The 16,929-nt window shown below is 39.1% G+C and overlaps 2 protein-coding genes and 1 non-coding gene across 4 annotated transcripts; 2 read left to right on the top strand and 1 right to left on the bottom strand.

Annotated features, from left to right (window-relative positions):
• The first annotated feature begins 343 nt into the window (after positions 1 to 343).
• Positions 344 to 7,059, top strand: LOC131700596 (KH homology domain-containing protein 4-like). 2 transcript variants are annotated; one of them, XM_058998952.1, is made up of 14 exons: positions 344 to 500; positions 1,446 to 1,785; positions 2,253 to 2,366; positions 2,463 to 2,542; positions 2,722 to 2,774; positions 3,109 to 3,248; positions 3,696 to 3,904; positions 4,349 to 4,409; positions 4,849 to 4,906; positions 5,100 to 5,338; positions 5,609 to 5,725; positions 5,817 to 5,917; positions 6,154 to 6,239; positions 6,587 to 7,059. In XM_058998952.1, exons 1-14 carry the CDS (start codon positions 472 to 474, stop codon positions 6,718 to 6,720), a joined length of 1,761 nt encoding a protein of 586 aa, XP_058854935.1. In that variant the 5' UTR covers positions 344 to 471; the 3' UTR covers positions 6,721 to 7,059. The 2 variants fall into 2 exon arrangements, 1 of the variants encoding a protein (XP_058854935.1); XR_009308438.1 differs by lacking the exon at positions 6,587 to 7,059 and having other exon boundaries at positions 5,851 to 5,917.
• Positions 1,186 to 1,322, top strand: LOC131700987 (small Cajal body-specific RNA 15). Its single transcript, XR_009308795.1, has one exon. It is a non-coding gene; the product is annotated as a small Cajal body-specific RNA 15 (non-coding RNA).
• Positions 7,060 to 7,186: 127 nt separating the features above from the next.
• On the bottom strand, positions 7,187 to 16,564 carry LOC131700595 (fibronectin type III and SPRY domain-containing protein 2-like). The gene is made up of 13 exons (XM_058998949.1): positions 16,400 to 16,564; positions 14,637 to 15,693; positions 14,363 to 14,458; positions 13,907 to 14,140; positions 13,154 to 13,176; positions 12,488 to 12,609; positions 10,942 to 11,106; positions 10,458 to 10,592; positions 10,063 to 10,216; positions 9,253 to 9,386; positions 8,689 to 8,821; positions 8,138 to 8,314; positions 7,187 to 7,855 (listed from the first exon to the last, which is right to left on the bottom strand). The coding sequence occupies exons 2-13, from the start codon at positions 15,615 to 15,617 to the stop codon at positions 7,603 to 7,605; spliced, it is 2,607 nt and encodes an 868-aa protein (XP_058854932.1). The 5' UTR covers positions 15,618 to 15,693; positions 16,400 to 16,564; the 3' UTR covers positions 7,187 to 7,602.
• Between the last annotated feature and the right edge of the window lie 365 nt (positions 16,565 to 16,929).

Below are 16,929 nucleotides of genomic sequence, written 5' to 3'. Positions count from 1 at the left end.
TATGCAATGCCTCCACCTGCTGGACAGAGATCGCAATGTCAAGTGGATCTTTCTGTATCGGAAGGACAGCAATGTTAATGTCAGATTAAAACCAAAAGAGCAAGTTATATATTAAACACGTCTGTATATGCAGTAGTGTATGTTCATTTCAATGTAAACACAATACAGCAGAACAGTTTCCATTAGCTATGTTTCCATCAACAAGACAAACACATTTCTAGCAAACTTGCGAATTTTACTCGCGATTAGTTTGGTTATGATTCCGGAGTTCAACTGCAGAGGGCGCTATATTTCTAAAGCGTGCTTTGTATTTTACGTCATAAAAGGCGTTGTGCCCATCCAGACCTCATACATTGATGGCAGGAGTTTTAGAGGAGGAAGTTGACTGATCGGGCTATCCAGTTTATCTTACGTGTAATTTTTTTTATACAGTTTTATTTAAAAAAAACACGATATATTGCGCGAGAAGAAATGGCGTCTGGCGTTGCTCAACAGAAATCGTAAGTCGTTTATGTTTATAAATGAAACCTTTTAACAACACGCGTGGATTGGTTTACTGCATGGACAACTAACTGGTAGGCCGAATCAAAGTAGATCCGATATTTCTGGATATGTACACTTGCATGCTTTTTACAGTAAAGACTCTGGCAAAAGGTGCAGTATTTTAATGATTAAATAATCCTGAAAAGAATATACGTGTTAGGATTCAAACAGTAATTTATTTCAATGTTGATGGAGGCATTGTTTACGAAATGCTTACCTAGGCCCAGCTTTGTCTTGCTCTGCAAATACAGACGGCGCTCCGTTTTATTTTCCCTCGTTTATTATTTGAGATTGCGTTTTATATATAATGTTGTTTTTTTCTTAAAGAAATACTTTAACTGAACTTTGACAGGACCGTTTACCACCCTCTTATCAGCCTTTCTCGTTATTTTAAACGCTTTAATTGGTGGCATGGGTGTTTCTCCTTAAAGGTTTTCAGCTCGCTGTGATGTTGAGAATTAGACAAACATTTCATAGTACAGTGTATGCCCTAAATGTAGCGCTTGTAGGTGTTTTGCCTTGATATGTGGTTGTCTTTTCCCCTATGGAGCACAATGTGATAGTCTCATACAGGTATGTGATTTTATATATGTGTGATATATAATTGAACATTTGAGTTATTCTGACACGCTGTTTCACTTTCTGGAGGACTAAGAAAGTGGTACCTATGAAGTTAATTGGTTCTGCTGATACTATCCTCCTATATTAAAATGTAGAGCCGAGAACAGGTCAATTTGCTTACCACCGTAGTATTTGACCTACTTATTCTACAAACATAGTATTATACTCGCATTGTCTTACAAGAAGTGTGTTTGTCACCTCCTCTCCACAGCTGGATACAAATCAAAAGTTTAATAATAACACGATTTTGAAATATAATTGCCTCATGTTTGTCTTTTTAGGTGCCATGTTCAATGGGATCAGCCAAGTACTACAGCAAGTATGCTCCAAGGCTTTGCTGGAAGCTTTTCTCGTCCAGTTTCATTGCCGGTCGGTTCCTTGCAGTCTATCAGGACGCATGCTTATTTGCCCAATAACCTGGGGAATTTGGGAACAGCTGTGTCTTTGGCCAGTAACATGGACAGAGCATCGTCGACAGCCCCAGTCCCGAATACTTCAGTAGGGGGGCACAGCTCCTCGCAAAGTAGTGCAGTGGAGGCAGCCGCTGCAATGGCAGCCAAGATTAATGCTATGCTGTTGGCCAAGGGGAAACTGAAAACACCACAGACACTGCCAGAAAAGGTAACGTATGCAAGGATGGACACTTTGAGATGCTGTAATACCTGGTGAGGGGAAAGTACTTGATCAAATGTTCCATCAGACAAAGCAGATGCATAGATTTAGAAACATGTTGCCATAAAAAAACATTTGTTAGTAGTGCTTTACAGAAAGGGATTCTTATTTGTGGTTGTGTCAGACTATAATATACAAGCACAAAATAACTTGCAATGAATTCTTCCTTTTTATACCAGTTTATTGTAATGATAGTGCACATCCAAACGAATAAATCCAGGGAAGAGGTGTTCCTGGTATCTATGAAGTTTTACAGGATCTGCTGATACTACCCCCCTATATTGGAGTGTAGAGTTGAGACAGGTCTTTATATTTTGAAATGTAGTTTGACTTACTTGCTCTACAAACTGCCTGGCATTGTGCAGTGTTTGAATAGTATGGTTTTCAGTTGAATCTAATAAATATTTTTATTTCAGAACCTTCAGGTCGGAACAGTTTTCAACACTGATAACTTGGTTACAGAATTGGACATTAATGATGTCCCAGTAAACTGCAGAAACTTCCTGACAAAGGGACAGACTCAGGATAAAGTAAGTAGATGTAAATAATGAGGTGGCTATTGGGAATGAATGTGTTTTTTTTCTTCTTGCCATTGTGTAACTAAAGCTCTGTTTCTTTCATGATAGATACACCAGTACAGTGGCGCTACCGTATCAACAAAAGGTTACTACATGACCAGTGCTGAAAAAGCACATGCCAAAGGAACGTATGTATCTTTAACTTCTATAAATATATGTTTAATAGCGGTGCATGTATGTCATGTCTAGTTTGCTGTCTTGAAGAATCTGTTCACTTCCCATTTTATTTAAATGTAATTGTTGTTCACTAGATAACTCTAGTGTTTTTATATGGAGAGGAGACTAATATGCTTTCTTTTGTTTCTAGGGACAGACCTTTATATTTGCATGTTCAAGGCAAGACACAGGAAGAGGTTAACAGTAAGTTGTTTAATTTTGTTCATAATGGTTAAGCACTTGCTGCACTAGTTAGTGAAAGCAACCTGCTCAAGTGAAAGCTTAGGCTGTACTGCAGCTGCTGGCTCAGTAGTTTCTAGTCTGTTTTGGAAATGGTAAGTCTTCATTGTTCTGTTATATTGCTAGACTACTGTTACAACTCTTGTGTGACACTGGAAAGTAACAAAATGGCTTCTCTGCGAACAGCATGGACCACATGCTCTGTTTAGTTGAACTTGCTGCTGTGTTCTGATGTCTTTTAGACTTCACTCCAATGTGTAAAATGTATTAGTGTAACCAGGATTTTTATTTTTTGCAGAGGCAGTGGCCTGCATTAAGGAAATCATTTCAGAAGATGTCTTGAGAACTGCATTAGCGCAGCCACAAGCTGTTGCACCCGCCGTCCCCATCTATAACCAACCAAGCAAGCCTGCTGCACATGTCCACTCTCATACAGGGGTAGGTTTTTAGATTACCGTTGATCCATAGTGGATTTCTTGCTGTACTGCATGACTGTGTTCATACTCAATTATGTGTATATTGTCTAATCTTTTGGAGGTTAAAGAAAGTGAAGCTAGCGAAGAATGTGCATCTTTCACTGATACCCACCTCCTAGAGCAATCCAGTAGTGAGAACACCCTGACCTCGAGCAATAGATTTAGGGTTTACTGCTCCTGCTGACACTTGAGTAAAATAACTTGGTGCTAGTTACTTGACTGTGAAAATCACCTATTTCAGTATCTCTAGTTGTATGGGGTTGATATGTTCAGTCATAGGATGAAAATTCTGTTAAGGCAGGTAGAGCTTAATTTACGGTAGACTGAACCCACTTAAGGAAAGCCTGTATTTTGATTGTATAAAATTGTGCTTAAAATTAAGTAGGCTAAAAATTGTCTCTTCTTTCAGCATTTTGTGCATGCAAAACTCTTTGTAGGTTTGCACCAGACTCTGCCCTCTTTCAACGTTAATGAGAGAATTGAAGGTCCTGGTGGTTCCTACTTGCACCACATCCAGACTGAGACTGGCGCTAGAGTGTTCCTTCGAGGGAAAGGCTCTGGGTATATGGAGCAAGCATCGAAGCGGGAGTCTTTTGAGCCCTTGTACCTGTACATCAGGTAGGCTGATCTGTTCATAGGAATTCTTTACTGTAACTTTATTGACTTCTATGGATTTAGAATGGGATGTGAAGTTTGTTAAAAATGGGTTTACAGTTTGTTGGACTAGCTGACTTATTTAACTGCCCAGTGTCTGAAATGCATGCTTCAGTGGGGAAAAAATTATATGTTTTAAAATGAAGTTTAAAATACAAGTAAACTATTTTGCATGTAAAAACTGCAATCTGTATGCACTTTTTTCATGTCTAAAATGGGGTTATTTTTAAGAAATTGAAACTATGAAAGAATTGGTAGCTTTCACTGATCCCCACCTCCTAGAGTAATAGCCCTGAGAACAGTCTGCTGTCTAGTGAAAGCTTGGGGTGTACTGCAGTTAAGACAAGCCTCCATGAAAGAAGTTAATAGTCACAATGACCTGGAATTCATTTATTTTTGTTTCTTTAGCCATCCAACAGCAGTAGGTTTGGAAGCAGCAAAGAAGCTCTGTGAAAGCTTGTTAGAAACGGTAAGTTTTACATTTATTTAATATTTAGAAGAAAATGAAATGGAAGTGACAGTAATGCTTCCTAATCGTTCTGTAGCTATTGGAGGTTAAAGAAAGTGAAGCTGGCAAAGAATCAGCATCTTTCACTGATACCCACCTCCTAGAGTAATCCAGTAGTGAGAACAGCCTGCCCTCGAGCAATGGGTTGGGGTGGACTGCACCTGCTGACATTATCCAACTGCTATATATTCCCAAATATATTGGCTGCATTTTTTATTGCTGGAGATCCATATTCCTGCTGGGTCATATAATGTTGGCCAGCATCCATACATATGTTTCACTACAATCAGTGCATACTGTGAATGTGGGTCAGAGATCTTACTGATGGCTCTAATTTTGTGTTTACAGCCATAGCTGAGGATGAGTGTGAAATTACATGCTTGTTTTGTTATTCTAATAGGTGCGGTCAGAACATTCCAGGCTGCTTTCGATGTATACTGCAGGAGGATCATCACAAGGTAAACTTTGTAATGTTATTGCGGGAGAAAAACCCTAAATTCAAAGAGATGCGTTAATTCTGTTTCAATATACCTACCTATGTCAGAGTGTTGCAGGAGAGCTTTGGACAACATTATTGACTGCTTTTTACATTTTTTGTGTTTCTATGGGGGTTTATTTTTAATAATGAAAGTTTTTATACTTGTATTTCAGCTTACCCATCTTCCCTTGGATACCCTTCTAGTAACAGTTATTGTAGCCAGTCATCCTGGTATAATTACTCATCCACTGGTTACATGGGAGACTCTTCTGCATATCCAGCATCCAGTGGTTATTGGAGTAGTTCAAATGGTCCGCACAGTCACTCTAACATTTCATCAACCCCTCAATCTTCTCAGGCAATGGTTCAGTATCCAGTGTGTCCAAGGAAGCAACCTTCTTATCTAATACAGGTAGATTTCAGTATTTCTTTTAATGAATGGTCCAGATTATTAAATGCAGTCTTCACACTTCAAACATCTTGTGAATCATTAAGGGCAATGATTTGAAACGTCCTGGCATGGTGTTCTGCATATACAACGTTCCACTAACCCAGATTCATTATGAAATAACTATGGACCAGTGTGGACTTGTGCAAATAGTCTTGCCTTACAAATGTGTTTTTGTATTTTAGAATGTGAAAGGAAGGTCAAATAAATGCCTGTTCTTCATTGTCTGTCTAGGACACTCCAGCTAGTTACTGCCCCTCTTCAGATGTGTCCTCTTCCAGCCCACCACGACCAAGCAGTCCAAAAAGACATTTCTCTGACAAAACCAACGAAAAAACTTCTGGATACCAGGTTGAGAAGCTTTACATTTTATATGGATTTCTGTTTCTAAAGGTGTCGTCTTTCGTAGTATCAATTTAACCTGTGTAATTTTTGCTCTTAGCATGGGCCCATTCACCCCAATAATTTCACTTCAGACACTACCGTGAAGTCAGAAAAGATGTCCTCTACCAGCAAGAATGGAGACGGCAAAGAATTAGAAAGGTTTGTAGTTGTGACACGAAGCTCATTGTTTTACATTTTATTTGAATGAACTAGATGTGTACTGATGGTGCATATAGAGCATGCAGTGGATCAGATCCTTAATGGCCACACTGTCTGAGTACTAGATGGCCTTGCAATTGTTGTGCAAGACCAGTGTGTTTTTATTAAGCATGAAAAATTGGGTGGTTTTAGGATTTAATGGATCAAAGTTCCTGTGTTCTCTTGTTCCTGTGCAGGTTGTTGATGCCCCCACCCCCTCCACCAACTACTGGAACAACACGCAAAAGGCAAAGGACACAGGGCAATTCCAAGGCTATGCTTGGTATGCATTTCTATAATCAAACACTTTTTTTTTTTTTTTTTTTTTATTCCCCTCAAAGTTAATGGCTTTGTAACTGTTATCAATGAGAAATTAAACTTTTCAGATAACTGGAGAACAAGCCTCCACTGGAAACTAACCCTTGTTTTTTGTTTTTTTTTTGTACATGTTTCTTTTCTTTCCCCTTTGTGTTCTCTTCACATGTTCTTCTTCTGGACCTGCCTGTCATGGATGTGTGGTGATATTTCATACTCCATGAATGACTGCTGGCTGTGGATTGAACACTTTCTGCGACTAATGTGCTGTTTGGGGCACCCGTATGGTCTTTTTCTTTGTTTTGCTTTTTACAGGTAGCAGAGATCCAGCTGCTTTCATGAAGAAGCAGAAAACTGGTGAGGATGACAGTGGGTTAGTCCCTTATAGTGGGGACTCTTCTGATGAAGAGGAAGATCGGTTTCTTGGCAGTAAGATGCCTTTCCAGTAAATTACTACTCTTCAAGATGCAGATGTTGGAAGATAGCTTTACACCAATAGTGAGGCATGGCTCTTAATACAAGGAATAAGTAAATCAACTTAATTTCAGTTTTTTCTTTAACCTGTAGGCTTTTATAAATAGTGGTGTGATTTTCTTTTAAAATAGTACCCCCCCCCCCTTTTTTTTTTTTTTTTTTTTTTTTTTGTGGCAGAAAAAATATTTAAAGTGCACCAACACTTGTCTTAATTCTTTGTCCCTTTTGTGCTGTGGCTTTCAGTGAAACAGTATCCTTACATGAAATAACTAAGCTTGTTCCTATGGAATATTGTAATAAAATATTTAATAATGTGTGTGTTTTTGAATTATTTTTTTTGTAGTACATGCTGTTAAAAGAATCTAATTTGGGTTTTCAAAAGGTTTACAAGTTGTGTAAAGAAAGCTTAGGATTAGGACACTGGAGGTAGCCTTTACCTGGCTTTGAGCTGCCAGGATAAAACATTGGTTACAATGTAGAATGCATATCAAATATGTGGCTTACAGTAAAGCATTTCTATGATGGCGGATGAATGCTTTTATTCTTTACAAATACAGTAAATAAAAAATCCTGTCACATTCTTGACTAAAGATGTTTTTCAAAGGCATTTGAAAGCTGAAATCATGTGCATGGGGAAATAATAAATTACAAAGGGGCAAACATCTTACATTGCAAGTTATAGTTGCTGCATTAAAGTAAGCTACTGTGATAAAGTAGGCATTTATGCCATAAGTATTAGCCTGCTATGTTCACCATATTACATCATACAAGACTGGCTAGAGCATTTTGGAAATTTGAAATAGTCAGCTAGTATTACAAATATCGTATTTAAGTGCATCGCTCTACACTAAGCCTGTTCATGAGAATGTAATGTATTCAGGAGCTTCAATGCCGTTGTGCACAGTCAGAGCTCCAGGCTTCTCTAATGCAAAACAAGGGTGTACATAGTGCAGAAAGTGACACTTGTATGTGTAGATATGCTGTGAAAGACCTGTGTTAAAAAACGCAAGTTTCCCTGTTTCGTAGTCTAGAGACACTCCAATGCGCTTCGGGTGCATTGTAATTCGGATATCTGGAGTTGATCCATTGTGCAAAAATTCATATTTGTGCCTGGAGCAGAAAAAAAATAAAAAATAAAACAATATATACATACAATGGAGAGATATATACATATATTTTAAATAAGTGGTAATATTGACCATTGTGTGCTTTCCCAACTGGTCACAAAGCAGGATCCAGGAAACTGGCCTGTCAGGTATTTCTAGTTTTAGTAAAGTAACCATTTAGACTAATTTCACAGCATGTCATTTGGTATGGTATCTAGTTTATTCACTCTAAGAATAGGCCCATATATTTACCAGTTTAATGGTCTGTAGCACGCTTGTGGCGTACCTTGACGGTGTCATGACGTGCCTCATGCACCAGGAGGTGTTGTTTGCACCAAGGTATCCATTTCTCTGTGTGTCTTCGTACGCCACGCCGATCCGGTATTCTGTGTGTTCTTCCACTTCTACTTCCCAGTAATGCTTTCCTCTAATTGGTATTAGCTCTCCCATTATGGCAACACATCTGCAAAAATAAAGAAGAAAAAAGTTTCCAGGAAGACCTGTCATATATCCCTGGCCTCTAATTAAAATCAAGCTAACAAAGGCTGTATTCTCGCACCTAGTTGATTAATGTGTATTCCAGCTACTGTCAATGGTCATGTAATTTGTCTTAACGCACTGTTATGTATGTGTTTACTTGTGTTACTGAAATAGCTTTTTTTTTACAGTTATATTAAACAATTCTTGTGGGTGGGGTAGTAAAATAGGTCACTTGTCTTGCGGTCCTACAGCCAGTGCCGTTGTCATGAGCACTAAATTCACCAAAATTTGAAAAATAAAGAAGAAACAAAATACTGTCTGAGATCTGTAATGATCATTCCCTTTGAGCTAGCCTACCTGGAGAAGGTGTTATCACTGAAGGTTATGTCATTTAATTCTGTATATTCATCCCCATAGAACATGGTGAATCCATCCTCTGAAATGGCAAGGGAGGGGTGTGCCGTGTCCTCATTCAGACGAAAGAAAGTGCCTGTGATTTGAAGTTACAAAAGACAAGAGTCTATAAGATGGGGATTTGTACCTGCAAACGACGGCCAAAAATGAAATATTTAGGGTATTTTGAGAACGCAGCAAACTAAATGCTAGCTTATTGTTTCCTGGATGGTGTGTTACAACAAGCCTCTTTAACCAATCGGGCTGTCAAGCAATCTTTCCAAACCTTTCTTCTCCTAGTCCCAGCATGCACCATGCAATAAGCTGTGTTTGAAATAAACACCAGCCAGTTTATTGATTGTATCAGGTCATTAGAAGCAGACAGCAGCCAAAAGACTACCAAGGGGCAACCAACCAAGGGAGGAAAGTGCATAGCATTGGGCTATTGTAATGCATATTGCAGATCAATTTTATATACAGAAGTACAGTATTTGGTGAAGAGTAAAGCAAGAAGAAAAAAAACATCACCTGTTGTATAAATGATGACAGGGTCACTTCTTTCACTGGGTCCGCCTATATTAACAGCTCTTACATAGATTAGGTAGCTCCGTCCTGACAGCAACTGAATTACTGATTCATATGTAGGGATTCCAACTATGGATCTGAAATAATGGAAAATGAATTGCTTATGTGCCAAACATGAAGAAAAAAATAACAAGTAAACATACTGACTGGTGGAGACATGCTGGACCAGCTCTAAAAATAGCATTGCTGCATCAACACGCAATCTGATATTACAGCTATGCTCTCAATGCATTCCACCCCACATAGGAACTAAAAATGATCTCCAAAAACACCCTGAAGCACGGTGGACAGCAGCTCAGCGGGAGAGGGGTTTCACTAGAATATTTCACTTAAAGGAGCACACATTTCAAACAATGCTGCTGCTTCCTGCTGGTACAGAACGACTTCCTGTACTAGTATGGGTGCAGTCAGACCATGTTGTTTGGTACCAACAATAAGCGCTAATATTGACATACTGTATCTGAAAAATCAGGATCCAGAACTGAAGTTAAAAAAAACCCCAAAGAATTAAAATATCTTTGGCACAATTAAGTCATAATTTGCATTCTTTCAAAGGTAAGAAACTACATTTTGTCTTGGTTGTGACTCAGGATGATTACTGTATATACCCCAGTTCCAGTAACAACTCTGCCTGGCATTATTTGCGACAGAGTGGAGTATTCTTGTTATTAAAAAAGCAGCTGCCTGTATTTTATTGCATGTCCGCTCACCAGATTGTTTCTTTATTGCTTTTGTAGTACTTTTAATACGTACTCTGTGACAGCGGTCTCGCTCCTCTCTCTGCTTATTTCACAGAGTTCCACTGTGTAAGAGTCCACTGGGTTTGTGTTACCCGACTCCCAGCGAATTAATGCTGCGTTCGGACAGCTTCTGCACAGTTTCTTCTTGATAACCGGAGGTGACGGCACTAGAAAGAAACACAAGCACACCAGCCATGACCAAAAAATATGAACAATTAAAAGTTCTAAGATTAATTTACTAAGGGGATTTCTTTGAGGACAGAGCAGTAAACCCACTACCCACTGATATTTTCATGACATGGTAAAAAATATAATGCCAACGTAATGCAAGCTCTTACATTGTTGAGAGCTGGAGTAAAAAAACAATGTAACCTGTGAAGCACTGAACTATCTTAAAAAGACACATACCAGTCATGTAGACTGCTCTTTCACTGGCAGGGCTGATGCCAGTGGTGTTCAATGCGGTCACCCAGAACTTGTACTGTGTATTCGGTACTAAATTCAACACCGTGCAGTACGTTTCTTTCACCTTAACCATCGATGCTGGGAACAAATGCAAAGGTTCAAGTCACATCACATTTTTAACAGTTATTTATATATTTATTATATACAGATTGGCTTTGCACAGTCACAGGAGAAGAAGCACAATTCCATCGAATACTATTTCAGTATATCACAACAATAATGCCCTCCTTGCCCATGGCTTCCCTATGGTCAGCCTCTGTACTTATCTGCCTTGAAAGGCCAATTAATGCAGTAATGTTGTCTAGTCTAAGCTTTAGTGAATAATCTATGACTTTCCCGACTGAAGATCTGTTCTTTACAGCTAACCCGTACAGTCTGCAGGATTGTAGAGAGGATCTGGGGTGAAAAAAAGAAATACAAGTGTTACCATCCTGTTCTTCATTCTCATCTGCTGTCGTGCCTTCCAGCACGGGTTTGTAATACAACTCATAGTACTCCACAGTGTCGTCCGAGAACAAGCTCCAGCACACCCGCACAGAAGTACTGGTGGACGAATTCGGAGTCTGGGGGTTTATCACTGGAGCAGATGGGGCTGTAAAGTGACAGAAAACGTTTTTAATTAACCATGTGTGGCACCTTTTATTAACAATAAGCACGGTCGTTTTTCTTTGTGTAACCCAATTAGCTGCTCAAACTCTGCTAGAATACATGGCATGGAATATTAGCACATTGGCAACTGGTAACATTGAGACACTTTGCATTGAAGTGTGGTGTATAATACTGAAATGTTTTCATAACGTATTGGAAAATGAGTTTGTTGACCAGGTGATGCTTTTGCAGCTGAGGTTACTCAAGAAACGATTTCATTCTGCCCAGGGGCTATCAGTGTTCTTACAAGGGACCGTCTGTTCTAGTTCACGACAATAAGATTTCTGGTGTTCTTATGTACATATCTCTTTAAGAAAGCATGCATGACTTTAACAAAGTGCAATGCTCATATCTATACCATCAATATGAAATATGAATGGTGTTTCTGAGCAATCCCTGATATGAAATTCTAATTACTTTAATGAATTTACCCAGAAATGCTGGCAAATTGTTATGAAGGGCATAACTAATGAAAAAAAGATTGAATCGAAGGAACCGATATGAAGCTTTAATCTTTCAGAGGAGCTCTGAATGACACATCTTCTGAAGGCTTGTCACATTAAACATTGCATTGCAATACATTTCTTGCTGAATGGAGGTAGAACATCTCTGGCATTGATTTTCTACAAAAGCTGCCAGCTTGGCTGTTTTTATCTTGCTGTGCTTGCTGCTGGAGGAATAAGAATGTGACTCTTCACTCTTAACAATAGAGGAATGTTTACCAAGTCATAAGAGGTCAAGGCCGTTTCTCCCACAGCGTCAGATTCACAAACACCCTGACAGCAGACAAAGCAGAGGGGCTGGTAACTCATTATTGTTCAAATTACTTCACACCTGACTTCAGCTTTAGCAATTACAGGGATATACATTTCGAATTAGTCAAATGAACTGCAATGTTAGGCTGGTGTTACTAGTTCATGAAAGTCACCAGATTCTTGTTGTAGCTCATACTGTGGAAAGTGCAAAGCTGTAGAAACATATTTTCAAAGCATTTTCTTTAGCCATTAATTGAACTCCTATTTTTTTAAACAAGAAAAACATAATGTTAAGGGTTAGAAAATGAGAAGCTAATGTTTAAGTGAAGTCAGATTTTATTACTCAGCTGTTTGGTTCTAGTTTTGTAAAATGACCAGAGTTTTATAACTCTATAAATAGGTAAAAATGAATAAAGACTGCTTTGAACATATGGCCCTCACTGGCTTCAGTTTAACCCAGTAGGGCAGTCTTTGGGGCAGACATGATGTGCATAATAGTGCTTCTGATCCAAAGAAAAAATAGTCCATAGAGTTAATCATTCTACCAGGTGAAGGTAAATTAAAGCTAACCTGGAACGATGTTAATGGAATCCATCATCTGCCTGACATCAGAAAAATCAATAGCATCGTTTTCAAACTCCAAGGATGCTGATAACTTGAGGTCTGGATCGGAGGCAGTGTATTCTTCTATCCTGTTATTTTTTAAATATACAATTGTTAGACCTGTATAGTATAGAATACAGTTTGATAGCTACAAGCTAGCACAACACAAGTGCACTGCACACCATGCAAAGCCAGCGATTCAGGCTATAGTGTAAAATCAATTCACACACACACTCCTAACCAAGTAAAAAGCTCATTAAAAAGATCAGTACCTATGGTTGTCACATAAAGCGCAACATCTAATTTTTAAGAGACACACACACATGTAAATGTTAATGCTTTTATCAGTCTTTACTGCAGAGTGTTTGAAGTTATGGATGAATTATGCTGGCAGGACAACTCTCATCTTAGTAACAGAATCAAACAGCCCTTTGATCTAGTCAACTTACATGCACTGTTGAATTTCTTATGAGGGTTTCTGAAGGCCCTTTCTTGTTATGCTTGTCTGTTTCCATCAGTAACATGCAGGGAGCTGTATGGGTGCCTTCTCATTTCATGTCTGTGTTATGTTATGATGTTAATAGTAATAAGAGCCTGAAGTAAACTGCACAGAAAAGAATGTCCTTCTGTTACCTCTCCACAGTGGGTACAGCAACCTGTAAAGAGAAAAGCAAACTAACTGGTTACATTATTACTGGGAACAGTGCAACATTCAGTCCTGGTGGGACCTCAAGGTCTTGCTTTATCTTGGCGCTGCTGTATGTTAACATATATAGTATGACCCTGGAAATCACGCTGGAACCTCATGGCCTCTAGTGTATAAATATGTGTCCTGTTCTCATGTATACTCAATAAAGGAGTTCCTTCTTCAGCTTGACAAAAATAATTCAGCACTGAAAGGGTTAAGTAAATATCAATTACATTTTACTGTTAAGCGAATGCAAAAACAAAAAGGGGCCCAAGTCGGAGGTCTTATTTCTTATTGGTGCATTTCCAGTAGGTCATGCTCCTATGTTTTGGGCATCTCCGATGTCACATCAGCAACCCGTTCCTAGTTGGCTTAACTGTTTGGCTCAGTGGCATGGCTACAAACTTTGACATTTACCCATCATCCACACACAAGCACCCAGCCTTGAGTTAGGCCTCCCGGATGTCCTAAGTTTGAAGCATAATACTGTAGACACTTATCAAATATGTTCTTTGGACTATAATACTTACAAACCACGTGGAATTTGAACGCTGAAGACACAGCTACGATAACTAAGTTCAGTTCATCCACAGATTTGAATAAGAACAAATGCTTCAATCATCATTTAAGTTACTGCCTATTATTATTATTATACAAAGTGGAATACACATTTTTCAACAGCAATATTAGTTCTAGACCTGAAGGAAGGCAAGCTTGTCTTCATTTCTGCAGATCTCCTGAGCAGCTTCTATCAAATCCTTTGAAATATCCAGGGTTTTCCCACAGTTCACCAGCTGGCTATACAACTTCTCCAATTTCTGTTTCTTCTCGTCCTCCAGCCCCGAGGTCTTGTCCTCGTATCTCTGGGTGAGTGTTTGAATGACTTCGTTATAATGCTGTTCCAAGTTCTGTTCTTGTCTCCCAAAATTTTCCTGAAGGAGCATAAGAGTTTCATATAATTCACCAAGCACAGCCAAGACAAGGGCTTCAGTTAACTAACACCATAGCTACTATGAAATACAGCGCATTTCAATGAAATCTACAAATGCATAATACTTAATAACATGCATTCTAGAAATACTAAAAGTAAATAAATACAATTAGTATCTTGCATACAGAAAGTAAAGTAAAATAATATTGCAATCAGTTATTACCTCAACAGTGATGAAAATCTCCTCCAAATGGCTTGCAAAATTTTCCATTTGAGCTATCTGTTCTTCTAACTTGCACATAGTTTTATGAATTTCAACCTAAAAAAAATGAAGAGAACAAAAATTGTATACAACACAGCCTTAATAGTTTACACTACTCTCCATCAGTACTGTGACACAAAATAAATATTGGTCTAATTTTAGTTTCGTCCAAGTTTCATTTTAGTCCTTCTGAGCAATCTGTGTCCAAATACTGGAACAATAAATAAAACCTCACCTTAGTGTCTTCTGCGGCGATTGACAGTTTAGTGACTTGATGATCCTTGTGAGAGCCGAACACCTTGTCAAAGGCTCTGATTGCGATTTTACACTCCATGCAGAATACATCTGGGACTTCATCCTCTCCACCTGCCTGTGCTCCTGGCTGCTCCTCCTCTAGGTCATGCGTGTGCTCGCTCGCTCTGAACGCGTCTTCAGGGTTGTCCATATCCATGGTAAGATCTTCTTGGGTTTTTGCAGAGAAGCCGACAAACTCCCCAATCTGAGTATCTCCACGGGAAGCCTTCATAGCCTGTGAACCCTCCTCCTCCCACTCCTCCTCCTTGAAAGCCTCTTCACTATATTGTCTTTGTCCAACATACTGCTCGTGCGATTGGGGCTCATCCCCCTCTGAGGGATAGCAAGGCTCGTGATGTTCCATCGAACCTCCTTCATCGACTGCAGGCGTTTTATGAATGCTGTCTCTCTTCTCCCCAGCACCCCTCTCCTTGGGTTCACCCTTGACAGGCTCTTCACCCCAAGTCTTGATGTCTAGGACGGCAGGCTCCTGTTTCTGCGTGACCATCACAAAGGGTTCCTGGGTTTGAAACCCCATTTCCATGTCCTCCTTGTCGTCCCAGATCCCGTACTGCCTTGCCATCTCGCTCACTTCGGCCGTGTAAAGGTCATACTCCTCCTCCTCCGTTCTCGGACGGCTTTCGTTGGAATCCTCCATCGCTGTAAACTGCTCGTCCTCTGTCCTGCTGGAAGACAGCTCCTCGGTGAAGATATCCAGCCTTTCCCGTGACTCGTAGAGGTCCATGTTGTAGAAGCTGAGCCCTTCAGGCCCTATGTCTAGGTGTGCTGTGGGAACCTGTGCTTCTGCAGAGGCCTTACTCAGGGTCCCCTCGTCTGTGCTGAACAAATACTCTTTGGTGGTCTCATCCAGCATCGCTGGGGAGGAACTGGGAGGGATGGCTTCCACATCTTCGTTTGACATGATGATAAATACCCCAGATCAGGAGTGATGTCAACACAAGTAGTTTTTTTTTTTTTTCCTCAGTCCTGATTGAGTCCTGAATAGAAAATGTTGTTTTAAATTAATACACTTGCACGCACAGCAGAGGGAAGTACAGTATAGAGAGGATACACAACCGTTCAAAGCTGGTAACGCAAAAATAACATCTATGTGTCAGGGAAGGCATAAACACAGAGGGATGGAAAAAGAGGAAGATCAAGAGGTCAACATGAACCCAAACATTAAATCTACCTGCCAGGCCGGGATCATTTCCAGCATTTAAAATTAGTTTAAATATATAAAACTACTTATTCAGTTATAAAGTAAATGACACTCTGCAAAACACTGTACTGCACACACTATTACAATTTTACCCACAAAACGTTTTCTGCAGTTTTACTGTTATTTTGGGTTGCAACTTGCATGCTAAGAGGATATAAATATCATGATACTATTGTATATACATGACAATATGCTATTTTACAATGAAGGAAATGAAGACTCACAGACCCATTATTTGTAACCATTAAATTAGAAATTAGTCTTTGAGTTTTCTTTAGCTCTAGGGTTCTTTATCTTCAAAGGAAACATTTGCAGTCATGTACAATCACATCAAATGGTTTTCAACAATGTTCCTGTTTAGCTAAATCACCCTTTAAAGTTTAGACCATATATAATCAATAATAGCTAACAGATATATATATATATATATATATATATATATATATATATATATATATATATATAAAGAAACTTCATTTTACCTTATAATGAAGACGCTGGTTTTGCAGCCAGTCCCCTGAACATTTGCAGCCAGCACAGTTGAAGGGATATTTAAAGTAAATTTAGCCCGAGACCTCCCCTCTTCTGGAAATCCTGATGTGGCAGCAGTAAATGACAGCTGCTGACAAATATAGCGAGGCAGCGCTCGGTGTCATTTGCCAAACCCTGCTTCTCTGCACCCTTCTCAGGTGTCACTGGCGATGACGTCTGGTGGAAAAGTATTGGAAACAAAGGTTTACAAAGTAATAGAAGAAATGCTGAAAAGTGAACTGATGTTTTTTTTTTTTTTTTTTTTTTTTAAAGCTTGTCATATGCAGTGTAATTTGTCTGGTATCTTGTAGTTATGCAGACAGGTGTTTCAGTTAGAAACCACTGGGTGTGATAAGGAATATGTATGTATTTGTAAAAGCAACATTTCTTTTTTTTTTTTAATGGTAGGATTGTGTAGTCCTGCTTTTAACAATGTGCCTGCACTAAAAACCTACAGAAAACAACTATTTTACATGATGTG

Source organism: Acipenser ruthenus, chromosome 24, assembly GCF_902713425.1.
Source record: "Acipenser ruthenus chromosome 24, fAciRut3.2 maternal haplotype, whole genome shotgun sequence".
NCBI lineage: Eukaryota > Metazoa > Chordata > Actinopteri > Acipenseriformes > Acipenseridae > Acipenser > Acipenser ruthenus.
The sequence above is the reverse complement of the archived record's forward strand: the minus strand, read 5'-3'. Positions and strand labels throughout refer to the sequence as shown.

Excerpts from the sequence above, each read along its gene's own strand:
- LOC131700596 (XM_058998952.1), top strand. The coding sequence starts at position 472 with ATGGCGTCTGGCGTTGCTCAACAGAAATC. Across the intron at positions 2,543-2,721 it reads AAAGCACATGCCAAAGGAAC|GGACAGACCTTTATATTTGC; the intron begins GTATGTATCTTT and ends TTTTGTTTCTAG. Across the intron at positions 2,775-3,108 it reads GACACAGGAAGAGGTTAACA|AGGCAGTGGCCTGCATTAAG; the intron begins GTAAGTTGTTTA and ends TATTTTTTGCAG.
- LOC131700595 (XM_058998949.1), bottom strand. The coding sequence starts at position 15,617 with ATGTCAAACGAAGATGTGGAAGCCATCCCTCCCAGTTCCTCCCCAGCG. Across the intron at positions 10,593-10,941 it reads TGAGAATGAAGAACAGGATG|CATCGATGGTTAAGGTGAAA; the intron begins GTAACACTTGTA and ends ATTTGTTCCCAG. Across the intron at positions 8,315-8,688 it reads AGTGATAACACCTTCTCCAG|ATGTGTTGCCATAATGGGAG; the intron begins GTAGGCTAGCTC and ends TTATTTTTGCAG.